The 27,895-nt window shown below is 38.8% G+C and overlaps 1 protein-coding gene across 1 annotated transcript; it reads right to left on the bottom strand.

Annotated features, from left to right (window-relative positions):
- Nucleotides 1-1,377: 1,377 nt before the first annotated feature.
- trpm5 (transient receptor potential cation channel, subfamily M, member 5) lies at nt 1,378-26,636 on the bottom strand. The gene is made up of 25 exons (XM_047362509.1): nt 26,578-26,636; nt 22,938-23,091; nt 22,640-22,820; nt 19,882-20,048; nt 19,581-19,758; nt 17,678-17,742; nt 17,144-17,329; nt 16,749-16,848; nt 16,499-16,617; nt 14,486-14,827; nt 13,688-13,831; nt 11,012-11,135; nt 10,644-10,789; nt 9,850-9,962; nt 9,657-9,758; nt 9,277-9,535; nt 7,969-8,087; nt 7,465-7,597; nt 7,174-7,348; nt 6,787-6,955; nt 3,213-3,391; nt 2,874-3,006; nt 2,606-2,678; nt 2,415-2,505; nt 1,378-2,315 (listed from the first exon to the last, which is right to left on the bottom strand). The coding sequence occupies exons 1-25, from the start codon at nt 26,634-26,636 to the stop codon at nt 2,182-2,184; spliced, it is 3,645 nt and encodes a 1,214-aa protein (XP_047218465.1). The 3' UTR covers nt 1,378-2,181.
- Between the last annotated feature and the right edge of the window lie 1,259 nt (nt 26,637-27,895).

The following is a 27,895-nucleotide window of genomic DNA, read 5'->3' on the forward strand; positions in this document are numbered from 1 at the left end:
CATATGATTTGACCCTATAATCAATGTTTGTTTTAAAGCTAACAATGTCATGGGTTAGCTTCTTAAAAATCTTATTTGTTACTTGTTCAAATGTTCCTTATCCTCTATTATACACAAGTAGCATGTTTGGAAATTATTTCATTTCCTGTTTTATGACAACCTGCTCAGATAAAAACATGATATTCCATTTTATTAACTTGGACTTTATGTGAATTACTCACTCCTGTTTTTCTGTTCTATGAAGGGTATCCTCCATTAATTGTACTATTTTATTTGGTTTTCTTAGGGTATATGGCGGACATTTCTAATAAAAAAACAGTCATACAAATGAGGATAAACCAAGTGACCAGAACTTCAGTACTCCTACTCGTCGTCTTCCGCTTTATCCAGGACCGGGTCGCGGGGGCAGCAGACTCAGCAGAGACGCCCAGACGTCCCTCTCCCCAGACACCTCCTCCAGCTCCTCCGGGGGGAGCCCAAGGCGTTCCCAGGCCAGCCGAGAGACATAGTCCCTCCAGCGTGTCCTGGGTCGTCCCCTGGACCTCCTCCCGGTGGGACGTGCCTGGAACACCTCCCGAGGAAGGCGTCCAGGAGACATCCGGTATAGATGCCCGAGCCACCTCAACTGGCTCCTCTCGATGTGGAGGAGCAGCGGCTCTACTCCGAGCTCCTCACCCTATCTCTAAGGGAGCGCCCGGAGGAAGCTCATTTCAGCCGCTTGTATCCGGGATCTCGTTCTTTCGGCCATAACCCAAAGTTCATGGCCATAAGTGAGGGTAGGAACGTAGACCGACCGGTAAATTGAGAGCTTGGCTTTTCGGCTCAGCTCTCTCTTCACCACAACGGACCGGCACAGTGCCCCCATTACTGTGGCAGCCGCACCGATCCGTCTGTCGATCTCCCGCTCCATTCTTCCCTCACTCATGAACAAGACCCCGAGATACTTAAACTCCTCCACCTGAGGCAGGAACTCCCCTCCAACCTGAACAGAACTTCAGGATCATTGTTAAAAAGACCGTACTACTGAAACTTTAGGATGAAAATCAGGGCACGTATTCACGAAGATACTCAAAGTCCTCTCAGAGAGCTCCTATCTTAACCTAAAAATGCTTGGCAAAGACTCCTAGCTAGAGTGATTCAGTTCGCTGCTGAGAGCAACTTTGACCAAGGAGAGGACACAAATTCCTATCTTAGAGAGGTGTGGTTGACCCCGTTGTTAGGTATGACTCTGTCTTCTAATAGCTGTGATTGGTTAATAAAAAAACAACAACAAAAACAAATGCACTCCTAATAATCAGTGGAGAGAAATCAGATGTGTTGGCGCAGCTGGTGGAGGAGAAGAGAGGGGTGTTGGTGGAAACAAACAGGCATTTCCGAGCAGATCAATGAGCTTTACTTCTCCTTTCATACACCAGCCTGGAATGTGGAAGCATTGTAGATGACGATTTAGGCTTAGACTACTGAGACCATCATGTACAATACAGCAAATACTTATTCACCTCATTTACATCTTCCTTCAATGTATATAGTGTTTAGATTGTTAGACTTTTGTCTAGAGTTTGTCTTTATATTGTTGAAAGCATTTTACAGTCTGTAAATATTTAAATAATTCTGTACTATATTGTTTGTAATTTTGTTCACTTTTTATTCATTGTTATTTATTATTGTTTCCATTATTTATCTACCCATCCTAATATTACCTGACTAGAGGTGCACCTTTAACCTGTTCCTGCTGCTGAAACTATTTAATTTCCCCCTAGAGGGATGATAAGGTTAATCTTATCTCTATATTAATAATTGTATGATTGTTATAGAAGTTTATGTGTTCATTTACTGGACTGTTTAGGGGGTGGATTCCTGCTCAATCGAGTCGGTAGCGTTTTATTAATTTACTGTTTATTGTACGGAGAATATCTCTACTTGGTCTTTGCGCCATCTTCTCTGCTTTAGACACTTTTAAGCTCACTAAAGGTCGTCCTAAAAAACATCTGTTCAGTATAGGAACTCTCTTAATGCCTTAATATGCTTCATGAATAACTATTTTCTTACTGAGGGAACATTCTAAGATTTTTCTTAGAATGACGTCACTAGGAGCTACTTTTAGTCTTAGGATTCTTTGTGAATATGGGTTTAGAGGTGTAAGGGGAAGAGGCCATCTGTTACAAGTTAGTGTTGTGAACATTATTCATCAATGTAAGGAAATTTCTTGTTGGCTCCATATCCTGAGTGACCAGGTTTGGATTCTTGCTCTTCTTGTCTGGCTTCTGGCTCCAGGTAACTTTGAGGTGTGTCTGCACTACTGTCTGCCTTGATGCCTGTTAGAGATGTTGACATTTTAATGCAGTATTAGTACAAAACTCATAGTTGTCTTGTATCATTTCTGTCAGCTCATAGGTCTCTGATATTTGACTGACTTGGAGCTTTTGGAGCATCCTTTCCACATTTGAGTGTGCTTTGACTGAAGCACTCCGCCATCCAGGACAGCACCTCTCCACAATATCTAACCTATAGACAAACACAGAAATGACAGAGGATTATCCAGTCTCTCAGGACATGCACAGTGAAAGCAGCCATGCAATGCGTTTCTACCATGCTGCGGTTCTACCTGAGCTTCCACTGATACCAGTCGCTTCTCTTGGTCTTTAAATCCACCAACAATCTTTAACAAGCTCTGAACCCTGAACAAGAACACAAAAGTTAAAAAGAATCTAAAAACAATACTACCTAATTAATTAAACTAGAGCTTACAAATTTTGGCTTTGGACATGTGTGCATGTAGGTTTAAAAGGAAAAGAAAAATCAGACTAGCTGATAATGATGTGACAGATTGAAAGTTCATGAATTCCCACTCCTTAAAACTGCAAACTATTTACTTCGAGGAGGTATTCCTGAGTCTCTCCTCACTGCTCTCCCAGTGCTGGCGCTCCACTTTTGCCAGGTAATTTTCTTTCTGCACCGTCTCCCATGTTATGAGCCTCTGGTCTAGTCCTGCTGGCAGCTCCCTCTCTGCCAACACAAGAAAACAAGCACTCAGGCACATGCAGGCAGAGGCAATGAAACACTCAAACTAACAGAATTCCCTTGAAGATAAAAGGTAAGGCAAAGGGAAAGCACACTGTGCTTTGAAGTACTACATCTTTTATAAATTAGCCAAAAAAAACAACCGAGAATGGCCCAAAAGTTCCAAATGGAAATATGATTAACCTGCATACCAAGATGTTCCTGCTTAGACTCTGGCCGTTTGACCAGGCAGAGGACAAGCTGAGAGATGTGGCTGATGATGATGAAGGGTGGGGCCAGTGCTGGACGGCTGTGGTATTCCACAATCAAGTTATATCTCTGGAACTTCCAGAAGATGTCTGTATTACCCTGCACCACTTGGAAGGTGTAACTGCAAATTGGGGAACAAATAGTAAACAGTATTATCGTGGTGTTTTTTTTAAACAGTGACTTGCAGAAGGATGCATACCCTTTGAAATGTTTAACATTTTGTCACTTTACAACTACAAACTTCCATGGTTTTTACTAGTATTTTATTTGGTATACCAAAATAAATTAGTATCTATTAACAGGAATGAACAAGAGACATGTCACACTCAGAAAAGTGTGGCATGCATTTTTATTCAGCCTTAATAACTAAATACTTCTAGTAGATCTACAATCTCACTTTTTCCTTTCACTTAATTTTCAATATATATACTTTAACTTTTTCACAATATTCTAATTTTATGAAACACAGAATTTTGGGTTTTCATCATCTGTAAGCCATAATCATCAAACCCTCAAGAAATAAAGGCTGGAAATATTTCACTCTATGTGTAATGAATGTTTAATCCATTATTCATTCATTCCTGCTTGCTAAAACTCTTTGATCTGGTAGAATCTCAAACCTCACAATTAATAAATAAAGCTAGAAATAGACAGCTACCAGACAGCATACAAAAGCCTTTTGTTGAGAGAGAGGGAGGATATAATCAGGGATAACCTGATCTAATGTGCTCGAACAAACATGAAAGAATGTACGATACATTTCAATAAGTGGTGTGAAAGTATGGAACAAACTCAGTGTTTAATTAAAACAATGTCCAACTATGAGACTGTTTAGGAAAAGGCTGAAACTGGTTTTCTTAGAAAGATATGAGACGGAAGAAGGGCAGTGAACGTCAATGTGTACTCACTATAGATGGGTGTAAACATACTTTTGCAATGGTTGTGGTTGTGTGGGCTTTGGGCTATAGGTCATAAGTGTATGAATGAAGATGTGTGATGTACATGTGAAAGTTTATATGTGTGTTTAAATGGACAATAAATTAATTTATTTGCTCAATGAATGAACTTCGGAGTAGTATGAACTTATAAGTAAGTAGGAATCAGGAAGATTGTTGGTGTTAAGGACTAAAGGAAGGAGAAGGGGTATGATTAAATAAGTTTCACTTCTTCATACCCCTTTTTTAGACAATCACTAAATTATAGTCAGTCAGTCTGTCGGTCAGTCATTTTCTACTGCTTATTCCATAGTGGGTTGCGGGGGAGCTGGTGCCTATCTCCAGCAGTCTATGGGCGAGAGGCAGGGTACACCCTGGACAGATCGCCAGTTCATCGCAGGGCAACACACATACAACCATGCACACACTCATTCATACACCTAAGGCTTTTTAGTGTGGGAGGTTTCATGGCTAAATTGGAGCAGCCTGGTAGCCAGTCTTCATTGATTGCACATTGCACCAGTAAGAGCAGAGTGTGAAGGTTCAATTAGCAGGGTAAGAGCACAGTTTTGCTCAAAATATTGAAATGCACACAACATTATGGGTGACATACCAGAGTTCAAAAGAGGACAAATTGTTGGTGCACGTCTTGCTGGCGCATCTGTGACCAAGACAGCAAGTCTTTGTGATGCATCAAGAGCCACGGTATCCAGGGTAATGTCAGGATACCACCAAGAAGGACGAACCACATCCAACAGGATTAACTGTGGATGCAAGAGGAAGCTGACTGAAAGGGATGTTCGGGTGCTAACCCGGATTGTATCCAAAAAACATAAAACCACGGCTGCCCAAATCACGGCAGAATTAAATGTGCACCTCAACTCTCCTGTTTCCACCAGAACTATCCATCAGGAGCTCCACAGGGTCAATATACACGGCCGGGCTGCTATAGCCAAACCTTTGGTCAATCATGCCAATGCCAAACATCGGTTTCAATGGTGCAAGGAGCGCAAATCTCGGGCTGTGGACAATGTGAAACATGTATTGTTCTCTGATGAGTCCACCTTTACTGTTTTCCCCACATCCGGGAGAGTTACGGTGTGGAGAAGCCCCAAAGAAGCGTACCACCCAGACTGTTGGATGCCCAGAGTGAAGCATGGGGGTGGATGAGTGATGGTTTGGGCTGCCATATCATGGCATTCCCTTGGCCCAATACTTGTGCTAGATGGGCTGCCAAGGACTACCGAACCATTCTTGAGGACCATGTGCATCTAATGGTTCAAACATTGTATCCTGAAGGCGGTGCCGTGTATCAGGATGACAATGCACCAATACACACAGCAAGACTGGTGAAAGATTGGTTTGATGAACATGAAAGTGAAGTTGAACATCTCCCATGGCCTCCACAGTCACCAGATCTAAATATTATTGAGCCACTTTGGGGTGTTTTGGAGGAGCGAGTCAGGAAACGTTTTCCTCCACCAGTATCACGTAGTGACCTGGCCACTATCCTGCAAGAAGAATGGCTTAAAATCCCTCTGACCACTGTGCAGGACTTGTATATGTCATTCCCAAGACGAATTGATGCTGTATTGGCCGCAAAAGGAGGCCCTACACCATACTAATACATTATTGTGGTCTAAAACCAGGTGTTTCAGTTTCATTGTCCAACCCCTGTATCGATTTAGATATATAATTAATTATACATAATGCTCGTTTGTATGTGTTAAATTTATAATTTTACTGGATTGTCTGAAATAAAATCATTCATTAATTCATTCCAGTTTCACATTCTAAAATGAGTGAAAATCTTTTTATTTTTTTCATGATATTCCACTTTTGACATGTTTGCCCATTCTTCTTTGCAAAATAGCTGAAACTCAGTGAGATTGCATAAAACGCTTCCCTTAACTGCAATTTTAAGTATTACCTAAAAGTTTCAGTTGGGTCAGATTGCAGACCTAAATCTGGAATATGATTTGGTAATTTTAGCTCTGGCTGTATGTTTTGTCCTGCTGGAAGGTAAACATCCATCACAGTCTTCGCAGCCTGTTACAACTTTTCTTCTAGGGTTGTCCTGCATTCAACTCCATCTGTCTTCTTATCATTTGTGACCAGTTTCTCCAACGCTGCTGAAGAAAAGCCACCTTACAGCATGATGCTGGAACCATCATGTTTTACAGTGGAAATGGTATATTCAGAGCTGATATGCAGTGTTAGTTTTCTGTCACACTTAGCATTTTGCATGTAGTTCAACAAGTTAAATTTTGGTCTCAACTGGCCAGATCACCTTCTTCTACATGTTTGTTTTGTTGCCACTATGTACTTTTCACATTTCTATTTCCTTATAACCATGTATGACGCTCTTGTCACTTCCCAGTTATACATGCTTATATAGATCTGACGTAAAACTTAAATAAAACACAAGAATGTTTGTGGTTGTGACAAAATTACAGATTGTCAAAAAGGTCAAACAGTTGCATGGCACTCTAATTCACAAAGAAGAAACTAGTTTTGATGATATAAATAGCAGTTATGCATATAAACAGCTTCTTGCATGCATTCTGAGCCCTTGACTGACCTAAACATGGCGATAAGGAGGTTGAGCAGAAGCACATTGGTGACAAGAAGGAAGATAACTAGCAGCAGAATGACCAGCCAGTTGGCATAGACGTTGGGGCACGGTGGTCGCAGACCCATGATAATTTCCTCTGAGTCATTGGTGCAGTTAATGTCTGGCATTCGAGCCGCTGGAGCAAATTTCAGGAGAGAAGAAAGAAACAGCAAAATTAGAAACTTAGACACTTGAAAGGTTGAAAGAAAGTAATCTTTTCTTGGATGCACCACTGCGATATTACAGTAAGGATATAAGTTACAGTATATTTTTCATTAATAAAAAAATCACATTTTTTGTTTTTCAAAGTTATTAAATGGCATCCTTCAACATGGTGTATTTGTTATTCTTTACCATCTATTTCGTCCAGGGGGATTTGGCCAAATATGTGCAGATATGGGCGATATAAGGCTCTACGAAACACCCAGTCAATCCTTGGGTCATTGGGGTGAAGAAGAGCCTGTGTAGCTACACCATAAGCAATTAGCCACACACTCAGAAAAAACAGGAAGAAGAAAACATCCTTCATCTGTAAGACACAAATATTTGACCTCTTAATGGCTAAATTAGTTGAAAAATGTTTTAATTCATTACTTAAATTTTGAGAATTGAAATGTCACAGCAGAAGCATTTGATGTTGGTCACCATTCTCTCCACGATGATGATCTTGGGCCCCAGCTGTTTATGAATGGCAAAGATGTGTATCAGACGTAGAGTAAATACCATGAAATCTATGGCCAGAACTGTCCGTCCCGCTTCATAGGTGTCATTCGACATTCTGCAAAATCAGAGACAAACACTGACTCCAAACGGTATTTCATTCCCCAATTTACATATTTATTTTAATACTCTAGTTCTGGGTTTTTCAACCCTGGTCCTCAATGCACACTGGCTCGGCAGGTTTTTAGGTGTCTCTCTGTTTCAGCACACCTGATTTCAGTTGAAGGTTGCTTAACAGACTTTTGCTGAACGGTGATCACCTGAATCAGATGTGTCAAAGCAGAGAAACATCTAAAACCTACAAGGCAGTGTGCCTTGAGGACCAAGGTTCTAAAACACTGCCCTAGCTTACACTATCATGGCAAGAAATCACCAGAACCTCTACACATTTTTCAGATTGTTCTTTTCATTGACATTATTGTTAAGTACCGGCAGGAAACCCCAACAACAAAGAGTGAGATGGCCACCATGTCACACTTGTTCCAGTTGTCCTCCACGTAGAGCTTGAACTTCTTTAGGATGTTCATCTCCTCGTCAGTGAAGAAACTCTGTCATAGAAAATAATTATTGTCGTAATATATTGTTTTTTCAGATCTTTTTCAATAATCGAGAACATTAGCGATTTTAACTATGGTGTCATCTGCAAAAGCATACCAGGTCCTTGTTTAATAAGCATAGCTTTTTGAACAATAATGTCATTGTACCTGCTAATTCAAATATGTTTGTATGTATGTATGTATGTATGTATGTATGTATGTATGTATGCATGTATGTACGTATGTATGTATGTATGTATGTATGTATGTATGTATGTATGTATGTATGTATGTATATATGTATGTATGTATGTATGTATGTATGTATGTATGTATGTATGTATGTATGTATGTGTGTATGTATGTATGTATATATGTATGTATGTATGTATGTATGTATGTATGTATGTATGTATATATGTTTGTATGTATGTATGTATGTATGTATGTATGTATGTATGTATGTATGTATGTATGTATGTATGTATGTATATATGTATGTATGTATGTATGTATGTATGTATGTATGTATGTATGTATGTATGTATGTATGTATATATGTTTGTATGTATGTATGTATGTATGTATGTATGTATGTATGTATGTATGTATGTATGTATGTATGTATGTATGTATATATGTATGTATGTATGTATGTATGTGTGTATATATGTATGTATGTATGTATGTATGTGTGTATGTATGTATGTATATATGTATGTATGTATGTATGTATATATGTTTGTATGTATGTATGTATGTATGTATGTATGTATGTATGTTGGAATAGCCAAATAATGGAACAGAGGTGTAGTTTTGTCTTATATGGGTCTTCTGCACCCAGGGGAGGAAAGCTCCAAGGGATCACTGCAAGAAGCAATCATGCCTATCTGACCAGGCTCCCAGAGAGCGAGTAATACAGAGAGGTGAGAGGCTCATGAATCCTCGAATTCCCAGCAGAGAATGAGCTTACTCTAGAAAATCACATCATCGCCTAGTCAGATGTGTCTGACTTGTCAGGACTGAATGCTGTAGCACATCCCTTAAAAGTACTGCTATTTCACAAAAGGTGTGATGTCCCTGCATAAGATAACTGAATATTCCTGACAAATTATGACAAAAAGGATGTGTTAGGTTAAAACTCCTTTGAAATATTAGAGAGATTATTTAGGGATCATGTGTGTTTCTGTATATATGTCACCTGTCGAATTTCTTCCAGCACCAAGGTGAACACCCAGAAGTAGAGCATTATCTCTGGAGCTCCAGGACCATCGGGGGGTGGTGGGCGGAAGTCTAGAAGGAGCACATAAGTGAAGAGGCAGAGGAAGGCAAAGTACATGATGACATTGCCGAGGAAAACTGTGACAGGAGCACTCCAGAAGCGACGCCAGCGGCGGAGAAAGAAGCGCCACCAAACAGTGGCATAGCTCTGAGATGTCTGACCTCCAGGTGAAGCATCCCTGAAAAAACAAAAAACAAAACCACAAATACATTGAAACATACATATTGCATATACAATGTTGTACCACACATAGATAAGATTATGATTTACAGAAAAAACACTGTTGAAGGCAAACTCACAAAGGGTCATCGTTGTTCGTTAACAGTAAAGCCTTTTCTGTATCAAGGCTGTCCAGCTCCACAAATTCCTTCTTCCCATCACGGTTATCCAGCTCCTCGTCACTAAGACACAAACCAGATTGTCAGTGCACATAAAAAGTACATATACATTTCACCTGCATTATTTAAATTTTGTTAGTAAAACACTTGTCACCTAAACTTAATGAGGTTGGTCCAGATGAGGGGTGGGCAGAAAAATGAGACCACAAGTTTGGAGATGGCAGTGTCTGTCGTCATAGCCCCCCACCACAGCTTTGTGAGGAGAGCCTGTGGTGAGAGTTGTCGTTAGGATTATTTCTAAGAGGTTACCTTGCATGAAAAGAGTTTACCACAAGGGGGCAATATAGGTCTATCTATTTTGACACCATACAGCTTTGAAACTAGTTCTTAGACGACACATATTAAGAGTTATGCCAACAATGAAAAGAAAAAAAAAAAAAGATCCAACATGTGAATTATGTTCAAACCAACAGCTGAAGTTTGAGTTAGGGACTCTCACATGTAGAGGCACCTGATGCTCAGCCGCAACTATGTCCACCCTAATAAAATATTGTTGTCTCTCATATGTTTTTAAATAATACACATTTACTGAATCACAATTAACTGCTTCCAAGAAAAAAAGATTACATATTCCAACTGCGTCCTTTAAATAAAAGATGTTATTTGCTGCGCGCTAACTTTTCCTGCTGGTACTGAATACCAATTAACTCATTGATGACTTTCTAATGACAAGGACATATCTCAGAGGGAAATTTAGGAAGAAAACAAATATGCTGTCTGAAGTATCTAATACAATACTATGCACTGATTAAAAACTGTAATGAGATAGCAACAAAGTAACCTAAATACTTTGTCAGTTTTCTCAACATTGTCATGCAACACAATGACAGGCTGAATAAGAAAACCTGACCTCCAATCTCAGGAGGCCAAATGTTATCTTCTTGTTACCTGAACTCCATCATGGGCAAAGAAAGATTTGGCATCAGCCTCGGTTGCCAAGTTGAGAACCGTGGATTTACTCCAACAGTGTGTTCTTCTCACTAATAAAGCATAGGCCCTGTCTTCGCTGTTGGAATAACATTCTCCAAAGACATCTGACAAAATGACAAAAATGGTCAGTAAAGTGTGTACTGATTAAATCCTTTATGTTAGAAAATTTACCACATTCAGATTTAGATTTAGATATCCTCTTCTAATGTGATTTGTTTGTGTTTCTCTGAAGATAATGCTGGTTTGAGTTAAATAAGGGTATGCTTGACCTTTGGGTTCTATAACCTCATTGTCAGTTCTTATCATCAAACAGTTTCAGAACTCACCAAGGGCAAACTGCTCGTACTTGGCCTCCTTCATACTGCGTGCAGACTCAGCCTCAGATTCCAGGCGTGCCATCTCTTTCAGAATCTTACATCCTGCCAGTGCTGCTGCAACTGCCTCAGGGCCCTGAAGGATTAAAATAAAGCTGGTTTCAAGAAATGGGTCTGGAAGAAACATCTAGTGAATTTGAAAATGATTTATTTTTGCATCTCAATCACTGTGTATGCTGTGTCTGCCATGTTTTTAACAAATGATTTCAGGGATAAGTAATAGAATTGACCCTTTAGACTTAGGCTATACACACAGTGTTAAATGTACTTGGTAGAGAAACAAACAGCTGTTTTAAAAGCATGGTTCTGGATTTTTTAAGTGAGATTCTGTTAAAACGTACAAAGCAGTCAATACCATACCTTTATACATAACTCTCATAATTTTGTATAAAAAGCAAAAGCTAATGGCCAAGACCACAGTGGACTTAAAAAAATAAATAAAATAAAGTAATGCAAATTCTTTTAAGTTAATGCAGATCAATCATATTTGCATTGGAAGGTGGACGACCACTTGTGATTTTCCTGTCTAAAACACGTACTAAAAAGGGAACAAGTAAATAATTCACAGTTAGAATAACTAAGGCAGATTAGAAATGATTCCTGTGTTCCATTTCAAGTGCATGTTTCATATAGATCATTTGTGGCATCTTGGCATCTTCTGTTCTGTTATCTAAGAACAAGAACATAACCTGTTCTGTTCTCTAAAGGGATGTTTGACTATTCACCACTAAATCTACATTTCATTCAGGTTTCCTTTCCCTCCTCCCAGATATCAATTTCAATTCATTTTTGTGAACTGAAAGAACCAGAAGTTCTTAATAACAGAGAACTTAATTTACAACAGGTTACATGTTCTGATTGAAAGTACAGATGTGCTTCAAAATATTAATTGCCATCTTTGTCTGATTATTTTAATGACTTATCAGAATAAACTGAAACCAGTGGCTGTCTGGACCTGAATGTTAAAGGTTTGGTGGTTTTATAATCTAAATGTTTTGTGAATGAGACACAAAGATGTCAAACAATCCCTCATAACAAAACATTTCAAATATTATGCTCATGTGTTTCTATACTCCGACAGGGGAAATTGGCCCTGGGCACCCTGAGATAATAAAAAATAGCTGTAAAAGTTAGCACACCTAGCAACAATACCAAGGATTGTCATTGTCACACTGTTTAATGAACAGGGTGTGATTTCCCCATGTAGTTCTTTTTTTGGTGACTGGAGGAGATGTACATAACAGTCTCCAACTTGTATAGGGTAATAATTTCTCTCTGTATGTGAGTTCTGGCCTCAGGGGAACCATCAGCAGAATATTAGACCTAGTCATCTTGTATGAAGAGAGTTACCTGGATTCATTTTGTTTAATAAACCTTAATGTGTTTCAAGAAGCCTGGGTGATTTCACTTCCTTTAAATATCTGAAGAACGTCATGGTAAAACAAATTATTATGAGCATTACCCTCCGTCTCTCAGAGAGATGACAAAAGTGAACATTTCTCTCTGAAATATCTGAAATATACTGGCATATTTGCCTGAAAGTGAGAAAGACCATGACCCATAGGAGCATACCAGTTAAAGGATGTTCGCATAATCCAATTTTTCTCACAACCCTGCCTGTTCGAAATACACAATATATATGTCTTGAACACCTTTGAACACCTTTGGTATGAATCAGATCGGAGGCTGCAATTCTGGTTTTCTCATCTAGCTATGAACACACTCCTAAACATTGTGAAAGATGCTTACAGAATAGTTAAGGTTGCTATTGCTGGGAACTGGTCCATTAACACACTGGACCTTATAGATTAAGAATAGGATGTCATCAAAGTTCCTGTACATGCAAAAGCAGACAGACAAGTATGTTTTGTAATATAGTGCATATATGCTATGTACTGACTATATGAGCTGACTTGCAAGGATTATTTTGATGAGGCTTTCAGTGAGACCATTCAAACAATCAAATTATGAATGCTGGTATCCATGCCACAGTGTGAGAGGCAAAACGACTTGCAGTGGGGATGTGCACACGCTGCATGCAATTACTAGACTTTCAGATAATATTTGAAATAAGACGCCAGGAAGGAGCACATTAAGGTGACCACTTTTGAGATTACAATAATTGGTTGCTTTACTACAGGGAAGGCTGGAGGAGGCAAAAAAAAGGGGCCTTGAAAATTTGTTAAAAAAAGAAGGGATCCTCATTGATTTGTGTTATTCAAACTATTCAAAGAGCATCAATCCCATGTCAGGATATATTTCTAATTAACTTCATCAGCACTTTAGATATGCCTTCCCTATCTCACCACGGGTTGATTGCCTCAGCAAGCAACATGACCTTCATTTCAATAATGTTCTTTAAGATAAGATTGCTTTTTAGTTCACCTAGTCACAGGGTTCTTTTATCTAGAGTGACATTTGCATATGGCAGGATTGACCTACACCTGCTCTGTGCTTGGTGTCATGCCTCTTGTCACCCTTCATTTGAAGTTACACTCTGTGTATAAGTCAGACTGCCCTGCGGTTTTGGTTGAGTAGACTTTTCTAGTGCCAGACATATTTAGGGTGCTACTGATTGATATACAACAAGCTGGAGCTGAAATAAGCAAAGAAGCTGATAAGACTGACCATGGCCCAAAAGTAGTTAGCCATCTGCTGTCGGTTCTGGAGGACAGCCCAGAGGAAGAGATCTCGCCAAGGATGTTCACAGTGCTCCTCTAACTCAGGCAGGTTCTTCTGGCTTTGGAACAGTCGGCCCTTTGCTGGCTTCTCCTGGGTGCATAGATAGTACACTGTATGTATTAAACATGTTAGTAAATGGGGCAGCCGCAGACTGTCTGCTCAACATTCAGTGCCTAAATGAGGTGAACAATTTACTGAAAAACACATTCTATGACTGCAAAGGAGGTAATTTTTTAAGGACTGTTTCTTTGCTGTCTGATACGAACCTAACAACACCAAAAAGACAATTTGGGTGCAAAAGACATTACAGAACATGGAATATAACAATAACTAAAAGGTGATTTGCCTTAATAATCTGTCTCTTTCCTTCTGATATTATGGTGAGAACAGGTGATGTGAATGGAGATAGAAAGAGGGGTGACCAATGCAAAACTATTGCCATTATACTGGTTAAATTTTATGTTTTACTCCTACCAGTGAGGAATGAGTTAGCATGAAATTGTCAATTAAAGATTTAATATCCTCCGTCAATTAAGCGCACCAAGAACTTTGTATTTTATCAGATTCTTTGAAATTCCTGATGTTTCAAATGATCTAATCTGAGAGACTAAGAAAACAAAATTACACACAAGTCAGATGCAAACTATGATTAAAATATCCACTAAGCTTTAGAACATATCCCAAATTTAAAGTTGCATCAGCTAAAATCAATTTCACATGAGTCACAGTCAGTGCATCACTCACTGCTGGCATCTTTTGGTAAAAGCCTTTGCAAGAGTCGTGCAGAAAGTCCTTCAGGACTTTGGCAACCTCAAAAAGGGTGAAGCGGGGTTTCCCTTGTTCAGTAGGGTGGTGTCCTGGTGGACCAGGTGTCCTTGCCGCCCCAAGCAAGAGCTGCTTCTCCTCATACTTTTTCAGAAGCAGGTTGTGAAGGAGGCTCTTCTCAGACACGGACCAGTAAAGTTCCTGTAGGCGACCGTAGGTAAGGAACTCCCCCAGGTTCACCCCATTGTCCACAAAGAGGCGTACAAAGTCTGGTTTGTCATTGATGAGGGCATCCATCATCACTTCTTCAAGATCACAAGCCTGCAATAATTACATGGGGTTTTGTAACAAGTCAGTCATAAAGTAATTTTAAGAAATGTTTTATGGTGAGTATTTACAGCTCACACTGGAGGTCTTACTCTTATGCAACCTTAAGAGGAATAGAGTCAAGAAATACAATTTTTAGCATGTTGAAGAGATTTACAGCGATCCTAACTGCACAGCTCTATGGAGAGAATTACTTGCTATATCACAAAATGTGTGTTGTGTAGGATGTTCTTATTGGTAAATCTAGAGCTCCATTGATGACAAAAGTAGTTATTTTGTGATTATTAGCAAATGTTACAAGTATGACGTGACAAACTAACAAAATAAGGTGTGACAGAGTACATCAAAGACTGATGTGGTGAATCATGAATTTACTGTCACACAGACATCAACTTTTCTCTGTGTGAAAGCCTGTATGTTCTGTACCTCCTATCAGCCCAGGGTAAATAAAGTATTTGATTATCTGATCGGAACTAAAAGCTTGTGGTTTGATCGGTTTTACTGTGCATCAACATTCCACAATAATGCATACAAATGTAACTTACCATGAACTAATAAAACTTCTAATTTGGCAGGATGCTTAGATACCCCTACAACAATATTGCATTATCTGCTCTGTATTTCAATGGTGTCAAAAGATACAGAGCTTTGAGTAAATAACTCCCCAGCATCGGATTTCTATACATATGACACTATATTATACAAATTTGATTACAAGCCAAACAAGTCAGCCACAGATTGTTTTGGACACGTCCAAATATTCTGCTACATGAGCATCACAAGTTTGAGATTTATGAATAGATATTTAAATGTTGCCATTGGCAATTCCAGCATCAAATGCACCATGGGCAAGCCCGTTCTTCCCTTACAACAAGACATGGCAGATATTTTCTGGACTACGTATGAAAACAGTTAAATAAACTATGAATCAAAAGTTACACATTAGATACCAAATTCTGTGTTGTTAGCCAGGCATGGTGTAATATGTTTTCACAGCGTACATAACAACACACATAGGAAGCACACACTTTCCATGGATAAACAAATATGGACTGGATATGCAAATAATCAATTGAAAACACCAGCTGCAAAAGGTTACTTATTTTGGAAGTTCTTCTGCTTCTACCATGGCCATGCTGCCCTGGGAATTGAGCTGTATCGCCCATATTAAAAATTGCCATTTGATGTTGCAACTGTGACCCAGTCATAATATTACCAATACCATTACAATTTAAGGCAGAAGCTCTGCTTGCATTGATGAAGATTTAGTCTCCTCTGCATACTGAATGTTTGGAGCAGCTTCGTACTACGCTCTGAATATTTTAGCTAATAATAATTTGAACACTCACAGAACATTAAATCTTTATCCCAGAATGGTCAGTTGATTCTTAAATTTGAAAAAAAAAAAAAAAAACCACCATGGTAATATAGTAATGTATCTTTATGGAGTACAATACTGAATTTTACTTCATCACAATACACACACATTATACAGAACAGGGGTGCATCAAAAGTGACACACAAACATTAAAAAACACAACAGGGCTTGATGTTCTACAAAATGAGCTTAATACCATCATATTTAGAGTGGTGTAACTTATTTGATGCACCAACATTCATGGCAAGATAGGAAACAGACTAACAGAAGCTTTAGTATTTACCAACCTTCCACTCCACATCTCCATTAAAGATGTCACTCTTGGCGATATCTACTCTGTTCCAGGCCACGGCCAGCTTCAGCTCATCCAGAAAGTCTTGAGCTTCTTGACTTTGACTCTTACAAGCTGATACACACACAGACACATAAAATGCCAACAAGTCCACAGACAATGGAGAACTCAAAATGTCATGGCTATTTCAAGACAGAAATCCAGAAATTCTGCAACGGCAAGAATTTCCTCTGTAAGAACTTTACCCTTGACAAGAGCTTTGAGAATGACAGTATCCAGCGCGGAGCTTTCCTGTTCAGGGTCATGGACGGTCAGAAGATGCCCATGATCAAGTATCTTTTGGATCTGATAGACAGGTTGGAAGTCAGTTAACAGAGTGTATTATTTACATACATATATTTCTTTTTAATTCCATAAAATTGTAACAAAACATTTAATACATGAAACAATAAATCTGGCTCTAGCCTGTCATGTTATAATGTGGTAATATTATACAACTTCTTAAGATAAGTATGAAATCCACACACTAGCTTGTCGCACTCTGTTTCCCAGTGTGCCCCACTTTTATGCCAGTGTTCAATACTTGACAAGTACATATCTTTGTAAGTGTCTGCCTCCCTGCTGTGCAGATGGCTCTCACCAGCTTGACCCAGTTACTGATGTCTGTGCTGTGGTGGGCATTGGGAAAGGTGTCCAACAGCAGCTCATGAACACTGTCTGTGTCCCAGCAGCCTCTGTTCATCAGCGTGACTAGGATGTCAGCCACACCTCCAGAGCCTGCCAGAATCAGCCACGGCGTGGAATTTCCAATGCCCTTATACATCCTCTTCAAGAAGAAAAACAATTTTATCAGCAGGCATCCACATTGTTTAGATAATGCTGTAGTCTTCCATCTCCTCAGTTATCGACATATTTATGAGAAATAATTGTTTGTCAGGCTTTTTTTGGTTGAAGAGATCAGGTTTGTGATAACATGAAGTGCTTGTTCTTTGTCTTCCTTTGGTTTGCTACTTTAGGAGATGTCACACAGCCTGATTCTCAAGCCTAAATAAGTGAGTTCAGTTATTTTCTCAAACAGTAGACATCAAAAAACAAAATCAGATTTTCTGGGAGACAGTTTATCTTTACCATTGTTGAATAACTTACTGCATAAGGAATTTAAAAAAAAGATTACCTTTAGGATTCTGGGCTCCCCATGGACCAGTAGACACAGAACAGGGATCTCAAAACTTCCTGTTCCTGCAATGCACGTTTATGTCTTTTAGCAAATATACAGTTTCTCTAATTGTCGTTGCATAGTTTAATTTTGTGTACCATAATTTGCAGGAGAGAATTATTTCTGGTTGTTTGCATCTCTTTTAAGTGGAACTACTCTTGTTATTTACAAGTACATTAAATAAACTAGGAAGGTCAGAAATGTTTGCTGCCACATTTATACTAATGGAAAACATAACACAGCACTTTGCAACAGTATTCAGACCTTGAAAGTAGCCCGTCCTTTGATGTTTTTTTTAGGTGTTTGCAATGCTACCACCACAAGCTTCAATGTATTCTTGGGGGATTTTAGAGCAACTCAAAATAGTTCATTATTGTAAAGTGGAAGGAAAAATACACATGCTTGCTTTGCTTAAAATCTTTTCAAACAATTTGAAAATTGTGCAATGTATTTGTGTTTAGTCCACTTTACTCATGCTGTGGGCATGCTTTTTTCATCAGGGACACGGACTCCCTGATGAACAGTGAGCTCAACATAAAAACATATCACCCTTTTAGGTTATTTGTAAAGAATTATAAAAAAACGATGTATTCTGTTTCCCTCTACTTTACTTTGTATCATCTATAATATATAAGATCTCTAGCAATTGTATGGTTTCACTTTGACAAAAGGTGAAAAAGTTCAATAGGTATAAATACCTTTGGAAGGCACTGTGTGCTCAATTAGGCCTTCTCCCTACAATGGTCTAAACATGGATATAATTAAATGAAAACGTACTTAATGTTGATCTTTTTTTTGGCAACTTTTAAAGAATATGGATGGTGTCTGTAGAGTGCATATCATGCCTGATGAGTTAAGCTAGTACATGATGTTATTTCATGCTTAATGTTTAGGGACCACTGCAAAAATGTGTTTCACACAGTCTGAGCGGTCATATCTGTATAATTTAAAACAGTGATAATGTATGCAGGATTGCAGAAAAATCTGTTTTATAAAAGTTTGTCACGGTGAGTTGTGTTCTACACTTTCTAGTATTTCTAAAACATATAGACTATGAAAAGTGTTTTTCATTACATCTTTACAGAGAATGAACTTGCAGCAAAAGCTTAAACAATGTACTACATTGTTATCTGTAAAATATACTGTAAAGATATGAATATTTTAATGAGAAGGGTTAATATATGATGTCAAATGTGTTTTCCCATGGGTTAGAGCCAACTTGATTTCATCCTTGAAAATAGGTAATGTTAAAAATATGGTAGACATCATCATATTTCAAAGTACACTGTGAGATAGATGTACACACTTTGTTTGTTTTGGTCTGAATGATCTCTGAATAATGGAAAGGAGAACAGCAGAGTGTCCTCAAATGGCCCAATGCTGCCACTTCTTGGCATTTCTGGTTGCTTTTCTTTTAACTTTGCAAGGTGATGGCGTTGAATATTGAACATTAAGGTTTAGTGACTTGAAAAGAAAACTTAACTTGACTGCTGCACTTTTTTACAATGCATTGGAGAAAAGGCATTTTGATTTTAGCACATCATACCAAAATGTCATAACATTTGAAACATGGTTTCCTTTAAGGTATTCCAATTGTACATAAGGCACAATGATTTATTATGTACAGCATTACAATACAACAAAGTTTAACGCATGCATAATTTAAAGCAATGACAGCTGCAAATTTGTTATTTCAATAATCACCTCTTTTTATGTTTTAATAAAAAAATACACCCTAAAGATATCAGATTTATAGCTAACTTTCAACTTTTTGCAATGATAAAATTATGATTAAAACTGTGAAATTTTAACCCTGGTCCACATAAAAGATTATCTCTGGCCAGGACCTGAAAGATTTTACCTCCATAACCGGTGCGCTGAAGGGAGATGTGTTTGAGCAGCTTCACTCTCATTTCACTGGTGGCTCCTGGTCTGTTGGGATCCTCCTCAACAAGCACAAAGTGAGAATGGTGGCTGTCCAGGGAATACACTGAGCCATGGGGCAAGTCCTGTGGTTTGTATGCTGCAGGCTCATCCACCTTATAAAAATCATTGTAAGAATGCACAAAGACTGAGGAAAGCACAAATGCATTGAATTTGCTCAGGGATGACAGTGTGGCCTTTAGTGGCAATGTATTGTGTATCTGAGTGAGAGTGGAAACCTTGGCAGTGAGCAGTGCTTCTCGGTTGTGGATCATGTTCCAGGGAGCGATGCCAATGGCAACTACACGAACTTTAGAGGAGGTGCTGGCCAAGGAGTGATCCCTCACTGCCTGGCCCAAGTGCTTGGTGATGCCAAAACGAAGGCCATTAGTTAAAATCCATGCCCCTAGAGAACAGAGAAGCAGTTGCACAAGAAATGCTGCTCAGAAGTTTACATATACTAACCAAAGGCATGAGTGTCATGTATGATGAATATATCTATATATCTATTGTGTTACTGTGTCACATCAATAATTTACATTCATCCCGACTCATATTTGGTTAAAGTGCCATACCAAGTTGTAAACTGCATGCCTTTGGTTGTCTTTCTGACACTGACCCAGCTTTTCAATGTGATGCTAGATTGCATTATCATTTCTATTATTAATGATAAGAAGTCTACTTTGAGGATCCAAGGTGATGCTTTCAAACCTGAAAACAGTCAAGCATGTGAATAATAGCATCATACCGTGAGGCTGTCCTGCTTCCAGCAGTACTCGTGAATTGCAAAGAGAGGGTGGAATAATGAAAAAGTGTGACCATCTCCAAATTCTTGAACTTTACCCCCAATCAACAGCAAGTTAGTTAAAACATAGACAGAAATTGGTGTCCTAACTGGACAGTGATCCCAAATACAGTGCCTTGCGAAAGTACTCGGCCCCCTTGAACTGGTCAACCTTTTGCCACATTTCAGGCTTCAAACATAAAGAAATAAAATTATAATTTTTTGTGAAGAATCAAGAAGTGGGACACAATCGGGAAGTGGAATGAAATTTATTGGATGTGTCAAACCTTTTTAACAAATAAAAATCTGAAAAGTGGGGCGTGCAATATTATTCAGCCCCTTTACTTTCAGTGCAGCAAACTCACTCCAGAAGTTCAGTGAGGATCTCTGAATGATCCAATGTTGTCCCAAATGACTGATGATGATAAATAGAATCCATCTGTGTAATCAATGCAGCCAAGAGGCCCATGATCACTCTGGATGAACTGCAGAGATCTACAGTTGAGGTGGGAGAGTCTGTCCATAGGACAACAATCAGTCGTACACTGCACAAATCTGGCCTTTATGGAAGAGTGGCAAGAAGAAAGCCATTTCTCAAAGATATCCATAAAAAGTCTCGTTTAAAGTTTGCCACAAGCCACCTGGGAGACACCAAACATGTGGAAGAAGGTGCTCTGGTCAGATGAAACCAAAATCAAACTGTTTGGCCACAATGCAAAACGATATGTTTGGCGTAAAAGCAACACAGCTCATCACCCTGAACACACCATCCCCACTGTCAAACATGGTGGTGGCAGCATCATGGTTTGGGCCTGCTTTTCGTCAGCAGGGACAGGGAAGATGTTCAAAATTGATGGGAAGATGGATGGGGCCAACTACAGGACCATTCTGGAAGAAAACCTGTTGGAGTCTGCAAGAGACCTGAGACTGGGACGGAGATTTATCTTCCAACAAGACAATGATCCAAAACATAAAGCCAAATCTACAATGGAATGGTTCACAAATAAACGTATCCAGGTGTTGGAATGGCCAAGTCAAAGTCCAGACCTGAATCCAATCAAGAATCTGTGGAAAGAGCTGAAGACTGCTGTTCACGAACGCTCTCCATCCAACCTCACTGAGCTCGAGCTGTTTTGCACGGAAGAATGGGCAAGAATTTCAGTCTCTCGATGTGCAAAACTGATAGAGACATACCCCAAGCGACTTGCAACTGTAATTGCAGCAAAGGGTGGCGCTACAAAGTATTAACGCAAGGGGGCCGAATAATATTGTACGCCCCACTTTTCAGTTTTTTATTTGTTAAAAGGTTTTAAACATTCAATAAATTTCATTCCACTTCATGATTGTGTCCCACTTGTTGATTCTTCACAAAAAATTTGAATTTTATATCTATGTTTGAAGCCTGAAATGTGGCAAGAGGTTGAAAAGTTCAAGGGGGCCAAATACTTTCGCAAGGCACTGTACATTAAAACTAGTACTGCTATTGATTATACAGGCAAACAGTTTCTGGGATGTCCCTGACCTAGACCCTATTGAAAATTTGGGGACTATGCTCAAAACCAGAAACTGACTATTGCAAGTAAAGTCAAATTTTCCATTAGAGTAGTGGCTGAAAACAGAGCTTTTTTCATGACTACAAAAAGTGTGTGGTGTATCTTTAACTTTCCAAGGAACATTTAACCAAGTATTAGTTGGGTGCATGTAATGATCACAGAATATGCACAATTAATTAAAATGTGTAAATCCAGTTCTTGTCATTAAAGTGTATCATTATACTGACCTAAATAACAAATAATGGTTTAAATGCATAATTAAAAGACCCAAATTAATGCCAGTGATGAGTGTATGCAAACCTCTGACTTCTAGTATTGGCATTTCTTGCTAATTCAGACAGAAACTATAGAGATTCTAAGAGATGTTAGACAAGAAAGTTCTTTCTCAAATTACATAAGAGCAGTCATTGCAAATTAGATTTATCCCCAATTGATCATAAATAATATTATCCAGGTTCTTCTAAAAGTGAGTGATGCAATTTTGTATTGTACATAAAAAACATAAATAGTTGCAAACAAGAAAATTGATTTAAAATTGAAATATCTGATATAAAAAATAATATACTGTACTACTACTGCTGATAACTCAGCAGAAGGCTAGAAACATGTTATCCCTTTGGTGTAAAAAGCCAAGGCCAGCTTTGGCCCATTGATTATAACCTGTGCTCTGTGCAGCTTTCACAAGTCCTTTTCTAAGAGTGTCCCTGAGCCAGGGCTTCATCTGAGCCAGCTCATCTCCTCCCACCAATGCCACTACCAAGTGTGGAGGAGAGAGGCCCCACTCCTCTGTCAGCATCTTGTAAATCAAAACTGGGTCTGTGTTGCTGCACACCCTCACAAACTGCATAAAGGAAGAGAAATACGATGTCAGGATCATCTTTTGTTAAATCAATTTCTACAAGGTTGAAATGAGACTTTCTGCAGCTTTTTCTTATTTTTTGGAATTATTTAATCTTACCTTTCCTTTAGTCTTCGTAGGTCCAATAAAGTCAATGTCACCCACCCTTCCAGCTGCCCAGTAAGTTTTCTCCTTCATTTTGTTGGCGAGGCCTCTGGCAACATTTGTAATAGTCTCATCCACTGTAGAACAACATGAGCAGCCAAGGAGGACACTACAAAGGCACAGATAATTGTTCTGTGTCATAAAGTCATCTTTAGCACACAACAGGAAACATTTAATTCCGAATGACCCCGACTCAACTCTTCAAAACAATATACCAAGCTATAATCTCTCCTGTAACCTGTAACTGTCATAATCTGCCTGTGTTTGGGGTTTTGAGTTTGAGTTCGGTTTATTTTCTCTGAATTGCCATGTTCTCACTTGCCTTCTTTCAATTAATTCAGAATTATTAAATTTCATCCTTATGTTTAGAATACATCCTGGGATTTCTGAGTTAGATGTTTTAGTTTATATATTCCTTATAGATCTGGTTCCCTCTTGTTAATGTTCTTTATTTAGTTTCATTGTTTACTTGCCTCAGTTAATTTAGATGTTTTTCTGTTACACCCCTGCACTCCCTGCTCATTTGTGTTAGTAAGTCATTCTCCCTCAGTATTCTTTAGGATCTCTTCCACCAGCTGCTCCTGATTCCCTTCCTAATTAACCTCCTCAGTTCATTGGTCCATTCTCCACTCCCATCAGTATTAATCCACTCTGGTATTCAATGTTTGCCACTGGTTTTTCCTGATTTTCTACTTGATGTCAACCCAGCTTGATGCCTGATCCCATTTCTGCTGTTCCCATGCTCCTGTTATCATTCTGCTCATGTCACTCACTTGCATGTTCTTTCACCTGGTCAAATTATAAGTTTGTTTACAATTAAATCCTTCTCATCTGCTCCATTACACTCTGCATTTAGGTCCTACCTTAACACAGCATGACACTAACACAGTATTATCTACCAAGGATGTTGTGCTATGCACTTTGTAGTAAAAGATTTGAAAAGCTGCTCACATGTTGGTGGAACTTGCAGGTAAGTTAAGCATTTTTAGAGAAGACAGGAGGAAGAAGACCCTGTCTACTTTTAAGGCTAAGCTTAAAGTGTTCCTTTTTGATAAAGCTTATAGTTAGAGTGGCTTAGTTTATCCTGAGCCATCTCTGTAGTTATGCTGCTATAGGCTTAGGCTGCTGGAGGACATAATGGCCACTTTCCCTAACACTGCTACATTCTTCTAGTACACTCCAATTTTGTGCTATTTGCTATTATTATTATTTTGGTCTCAGGAGCTACATCTGACTTTGCATGCTGTTTAGCAGTGACACCTTACCGGAGGGGGGTATTGGCTTAGCTACTACAGCCAACAACTTTGCTTTCCTTCTATTATACACCCAGCCCTGTTTTCAGTGTTTAACCCTTTTTCTGTGACTAACTGTATGTGCTCTTTTTTTTTTTTTTTTTTTGCGTACTCTGTCTTATATACCCAGCCCGTCATGGCAGATGACCGCTCACACTGAATCGGGTTCTGTTGGTTTCTTCCTGTTCAAAGCTACATGCATGCTCAATGAGAGATTGCTGCAAAGTCAACAGTGTTGGAGTCATCCATTTTGGTCGCACAGTTTGACATGCGCAGCTCAACAGACATCGCAGCTCTGACGTCACCGGGATTACGACGCAACGGCGGCCCATATCTGGAGAGACAAAGCTTGCAGGCAAACTTTTGCTCCACAAGGCCATTTCCGGAAGAGCTTGAAAGCTGGAAATCTGTCTGATACAAGAAGGTCAGAATATTCATATACCAACCGAAGACCACGCCGACACCTGGCCCAGGTGAAAACCCACAGAGGTTTTATTTCCAAGGAGACGAGTTTCCTCCTTGTTGATTCAGTCGACTAAACGGTTCTTTGTATTTTCCCCTCCTGGACGGATAAGAAGTTTAGTTTCTTATTATTTTTTTTTTCAGGCGATCACGGACATGTGGTCCCCTAACCTCGTTTTTCTTCAGACCTGACCCATCCTCAACTGGTGGAGAGAATAAATCAACGTCAAAGAAATAAATTTTGTTCTTTTTTATATTAAACCGGATAGGTGCATTTAGAGGTCTGGGCAGGATGAGGCATAGTTAAGGTGATTTAGAATCACCAGTAGTTAATCTAAGGTATCAACTTGTTGTATCCAATACTGATTGAAGTGTTTTATGCTGAGCTGTGTTTTGATTTGCTGCGCTAGCGCTGCTGAATCATGTGTGTTCATGTTTTTGTCAGCCTGATCCCGAATCAGCCAGGGGTTAGAAGTTGGACTTTTAAAAGTTTTTCATTCAAATCAACTGCGGTCTGGGACTTGCCTGACCATTCCTTTTGTTCCAGTTTTATTACTGGAGTTTTTCCACTGAGTTCCCGCCTCAGACTTTTATGACTCTTTGTTCGAGATTTAGGGCAATCAGCTGTACGGCTAAATGGGCGTGGCCCCACCATTTTATCAGCTGATCACTGCAATCAAGACATCAGAACACCAGAAGGATTTCTCTTTCCATTTAACCCAAATTGCACTATTTGTCCATAAAATTGCTGGTTTGATCTTCATAGACACTAAATGTGCATATATTTTGTTTTATTATGATTTTTAGGTAGTCATTTTCATCCAATTTGTGTAGAATAGTGCTTGTTAGTTAGGTGAAGGTTTTGGACCAGAATAATGGTAATGATTTTTGGTTAAGAAATACATTTTTTTTCAAATTATGATTTTAAATTAGAATTGTTGATAAATATTAATTAATCAACTATCATAATTCTTACAACACGATTATGCAAGTGACAGTCCACTGTTGCTACATGCTTGACCAGGAGTACATTCTGCAAGTCAGTGACTCTAAGCAATCTGCTGGATATCCTTTTTGTATAGAAAACTTAACCAATCTAAAATAAACCGAACCTGACTGCACTTTTTGATAACTAAAAAAGTATGTCAAGTGCCTTGAGATGATGTGTTGTGAAATGGCGTTATATAATTTAAATTGAATTTAACCTACATCTAGTAACATTAATTCCTGTGGCATCAGGGCATTTAAAAAGGTATTAGAACAACATCTAAAATGTATTTTGTGTGTGTATAGTGATTTGAAATGTATTTTCTCTTTTGAAAATTGGTTTTCTATTTGCTTTTGTTTGAGACTTCAGTGTTTTCTTACCATTGAACAAATTGTTATATCTGACAAAGATACCTACAGTGAATACAAAAAACATGTTTCAAATCATTTCATGTATTAAGTAATTCAAGAAAAGATGAAAAATGAAGTCTAAGTCATGGAACAGTGGTGAACCTTAGGAGTGGCCAGTCTGCCAAAATTGTTCCAAGAGTGTATCAGCGACTCATTCTGGAGGTCATAAAAATCCCAGAACGTTTTAAACACTGCAGGCCTCACTTATCAATTAAGGTGTGTGTTCTGCTTCATCCACAAAATGACAAGGCAAAAAAAAAAAAACACATCCCTGTGAGATCCCTGTTCAAGACCATTGCTGAACAAAAAATAAAAGGGTTTTCCACACTTAAATCTGGCTTAAAAACGGGTTTCTGAAAAAGATTATATCAACATGGTAGTGGAAGATTGTCTGGGGCTACTTTACAGCTTCAGGAACTGGACAACTTACTGTTTAATCATACCTTGCCTTGTTTTCTGCTCGATACTCTGCATACTTCATGTATATGACAGATGAAGCCATGAACTCTGCTCCCTACCAGAAAATCCTAATGGACAATGTTTGGCCATCAGTTTGTGAATTTTATATGAAGTGCACGTTCGTCATGCAGTAGGGCAAAAACCCTAAAGCACACCAGCAATGCCACCTCTAGAGGGTTTAAAAAAAGGAAGGTTTTACATTGGCCTAATCAAGTCTGAAAAATCAAATTGCCATGCTGTGACATGATCTTAAACAGGTTGTTCATGTGGCTGAAGATAATTCTGCAAAGAATAGATGAAAACCTTTCCACATAAAAGTAAATGATTTATGGTTATCACAAAATGAAGTTATATGTTAATTTTGGTTTGGTAGCAGGCCCACTCCTCAGCCACACCTCTAATTACCCAGTTCACCAATCCTTCACAGTCCATGTTCTTTCAGCCCCATCCTCCATCAACCAGATCTCACCTCATATCTCATTCTCCTCTTCATCCCATCACCCTGATCATTTTCCCTAGTTTCAACTCTCATTTTTCATCTTTATCCACTCTTTGTTCGATGTGCAGGGTCCTAAGTGGGTTCTGACAAAACCATTTGAATACACCGCCACGCTGAGTCTCCTCCTCCCAGGCTTTCCTAGATGACCCATTCTCACACCCAGTCCATCCATCCCCTCGACCCATTCCTTTAATAGACCTTTAAATGCATACCTTTGTGACTGGGTTCTTTCTAGTTAGACACTTGATAGCAGTTGTTTATGGTGCCATTACTTCTTTACAAAGGCCAGGTTGGTTTGGTCTGCTTTTTTCCCTTTAATAAATTGAATAACCAACTGAAAACCTAATTTAGCATTTTCTCAGGTTATCTTTTTCTGAAATAAAATTTAGTTGACTAATGGTGAACTTAAATAGGACACAGAGCAGGTGCAGGGAATGGACTGGATGAGGTGGAGCAGAAGAACAGAATATACCTGATTACATGATGGCAGTGGCTGAGAGTGGAAACTAAGAAACATGAATTGAGCTCAATAGAGCTGCTGGGAATAATCTTACAGAGAATATTAACAGTAATATCTGTATAAAGAACACAAGTGTAAACTAGAAAGTGCATTTCTCTATATTTAGCTAACATGAAAAAGCACCTCCCTAAAATGAGCATTTGAGAATGAGAATTTAATTTATATGGCAAAACCCGAATATGGCAAGACCTATAAGAACAAGGAAAATGCTGAAAAACATGAACACAATTGAAAATCATAACATAATACCTCAGAGTTGTGACAATAACAGAGCATCAATGAT

Source organism: Girardinichthys multiradiatus, chromosome 4 (genome assembly GCF_021462225.1).
Source record: "Girardinichthys multiradiatus isolate DD_20200921_A chromosome 4, DD_fGirMul_XY1, whole genome shotgun sequence".
Lineage (NCBI taxonomy): Eukaryota > Metazoa > Chordata > Actinopteri > Cyprinodontiformes > Goodeidae > Girardinichthys > Girardinichthys multiradiatus.

Coding starts and splice junctions, on each gene's coding strand:
- trpm5 (XM_047362509.1), bottom strand. CDS start 26,636: ATGGCTTCATCTGTCATATACATGAAGTATGCAGAGTATCGAGCAGAA. Junction 3,007..3,212: donor GTCTAAGCAGGAACATCTTG/GTATGCAGGTTA, acceptor TTGTGTTGGCAG/AGAGGGAGCTGCCAGCAGGA. Junction 2,316..2,414: donor GGATGCTCCAAAAGCTCCAA/GTCAGTCAAATA, acceptor CATCTCTAACAG/GCATCAAGGCAGACAGTAGT.